The 2,846-nt window shown below is 34.0% G+C and overlaps 1 protein-coding gene across 1 annotated transcript; it reads left to right on the forward strand.

Annotated features, from left to right (window-relative positions):
• Positions 1-568: 568 nt before the first annotated feature.
• On the forward strand, positions 569-2,489 carry LOC140335763 (gamma-crystallin B-like). The gene is made up of 3 exons (XM_072418679.1): positions 569-708; positions 1,644-1,886; positions 2,168-2,489. Exons 1-3 carry the CDS (start codon positions 700-702, stop codon positions 2,441-2,443), a joined length of 528 nt encoding a protein of 175 aa, XP_072274780.1. The 5' UTR covers positions 569-699; the 3' UTR covers positions 2,444-2,489.
• Positions 2,490-2,846: the final 357 nt, after the last annotated feature.

Genomic DNA, 2,846 nt, shown 5'->3' on the forward strand with positions numbered 1-2,846 from the left:
TAATAATAATAATAATAAATACTCCTCTCCAGTCCATACTATCTCCACTTATGCACAGACTGCCTACTGCCTTATTCCCAAGATTCCTCTTCTACACACCCATGCCTTTACAATCATATAATGTACATACTTCCCCGTGTGATACCACGTTTATCTTGCACATACTGCTCCATATCATGTCTTTGCATTACTCTCATTCTCATACTGCCTTAATTCATATCATCAGCATTCCTCTCATTCACATGCTGCCTGCTTATGCAGTATTGTTTGTAATATCTCTAACCTTGGCATACTTTTGCTAGTATATATGTTTTAATATTTGATGGTGTGGAGAAGATATTGATGTGTAGGTATCTGATAATTTTATAAATCCCTTACAACTGTAGCAGCTGATTGATGTAAAAAAAACATACAACAGATTTTGTTTAAACCAACTCTAGTAACTTCCTTGGCTATGCTAGCACACCGAGGTTTCATTGGTCACAGCAATAAATAAAATCCCTGTGCTTACAAAAGCAGTGATAAAGTACAAAGAATTTTCAATCACAGTCAAAATAAAACAGAGAAACAAAAACAGGGGATTAATTGAGGCAAATAAAAAATGCAGCGTTCATTACACTAATGCTGGAATGAAATGATATATAAAAAGGGTGGTGAGTCCTCAGTAACAGCCAGGGTCTCCTGCATAGAGCAGACACAATGGGAAAGGTAAGGTAAACAATTATAAGGGTTTAAATGTAAGGCCTGTGATCAAAAATTCTGTTTACAGTAGGGGTAATGCTAACTCCTATTCCTTCATGTTTATGTAAAATGAGTATATTAAGATTATACTATTATTTTGATTTATTATGAATGTATGATTTTGGTCTTCTGCTTGAAACATTTTCCTTTATTTACAGGATCATAACAGAGTAATTTAGGGATTACATGGAGCATGTACTGTTTTGTATACCATTCTGCTATATGCATACTGTGATCATTTAAGTGTTCTCAAAATTTATGTCTTAAAGTTCTTAACCCTAGTTGAGAAACACTGCTTTACAGTATACAGGGTGCATGTAACAGCTTAGTGCCGGCCTCTGTAAATTGTCTTTACATACACATTGGTGTTAACATTATAATTACAAGCAATTGACTAAAATTCCCTTTTAAAGAATCGTAGCACCACCATCCTAGTATTTCTTAACCTGCTCAAGTTCACCCTCTTACCCAACTAAAGTTTTTTCCAACTTAAATACCATACTTCCTTAAAAACAATAATTTACACAACTTTTGGTTCCTCTAGAATTCATTTAAATTCTACTTAGCCTGTGCATAAAGATTTTATGTTAAACATTTTTGTCTGTTTTATATTGTTTTAATATTTTGTTTCTTTTATATGTTTTAAATAAACAAAGCTAAATTTTTATTTTTCAGTTTAGCAATAGGTCTGAAGGGGCTGAATAATTTGAGCATGGATAACCTTATTAACAATTTTTCCATTTGAAATGAACCACTATCTTCACTATTGTTGGCTTTGTAAATTTAAATATATTTATAAAAAATAAGCAACTTATTCATAAAATATTTGGTTGAATACCCTGAACAATGAAATTATATCAAAGTAATTGGGAAAAAGTGACAACATCTTTATTTATTTATAGATCATCTTCTTCGAGGACAAGAACTTTCAGGGTCACTCCTATGAGTGCAGCTCTGATTGTTCTGACCTTCACTCCTTCTTTAGCCGCTGCAATTCCATCCGTGTAGAGAATGGAAATTGGATGCTCTATGAACGTCCCAACTACACTGGACATCAGTATTTTCTCAGGACAGGGGAATATCCTGACTTCCAGCAATGGCTTGGTTTCAATGACTCCATCAGATCCTGCCGATTGATCTCACCTGTAAGTTGCAAATTATAAATAAATACCAATAATGATAGTAAGTAACATTTATAAAAGTGATAACAAACATTTAAAGCAAAATAACAAACTACAGAAAACAGTTTCAATAGATCTACTTCTTATATATGATTATTAAAATTAAACCCATATTAAATATAAAAGATTTCCTATACTACACATGCTAAGAATATAGATTGGAGTTATTTTACATCATAGTACAATACAAAAATGAATTTTGCAAGCTGCAGTAACGTTATAATATCTTGAATCTGATCTTACAGTACAGGGGATCCAACAAGATTCAACTTTATGAAAGGGAAGAATTCCGTGGGGAAATGTTGGAACTGACTGAAGATTGCCCAAACCTCTTTGAGAAGTTCAACTATCATGAAGTCCATTCCGTCAAGGTCTTGGAAGGATCATGGATCTTCTATGAGCTACCCAAACACAGAGGCAAGCAGTACTTTTTGAAAACAGGAGAGTACCGCAGGTTCACTGAATGGGGAGCTCTGAATGGCAAAGTAGGGTCTCTGAGACGCATCCTGGACAGCTATTGATCTAATTGGCTGAACCTTGCAGAAAATAAATGAATTGAACTGACAATGGTCTCATTAATGTTTACCACTAAATATTTTATTCATGCATTAAGGGTAACAGACTGTGCCAAAAGGTTTCTCCAAAGCAAACAATAAAAAAAAAGTAATGAATGATTAGAATCACTGTCAGGTTTTTCTTGTTGAGGTCAAATAATGAGCTCCTCACCTCATACTTACTGTCCCAGTGACAACCAATTATCAGATAGCTATGAGGGAAGATGGCTGACAGGCAGAAACAAAAAAGCCTTTTAGTAGCATATGGTATATTTTTATATACCATATATATTATAGTTATACCGTATTTTTCGGACCATAAGACGCACTGGACCATAAGACGCACCAGTTTTTAGAGAAGGGAAATGAA

The sequence above is a fragment of the Pyxicephalus adspersus genome, chromosome 7 (genome assembly GCF_032062135.1).
Source record: "Pyxicephalus adspersus chromosome 7, UCB_Pads_2.0, whole genome shotgun sequence".
In the NCBI taxonomy this organism is placed as follows: Eukaryota; Metazoa; Chordata; class Amphibia; order Anura; family Pyxicephalidae; genus Pyxicephalus; species Pyxicephalus adspersus.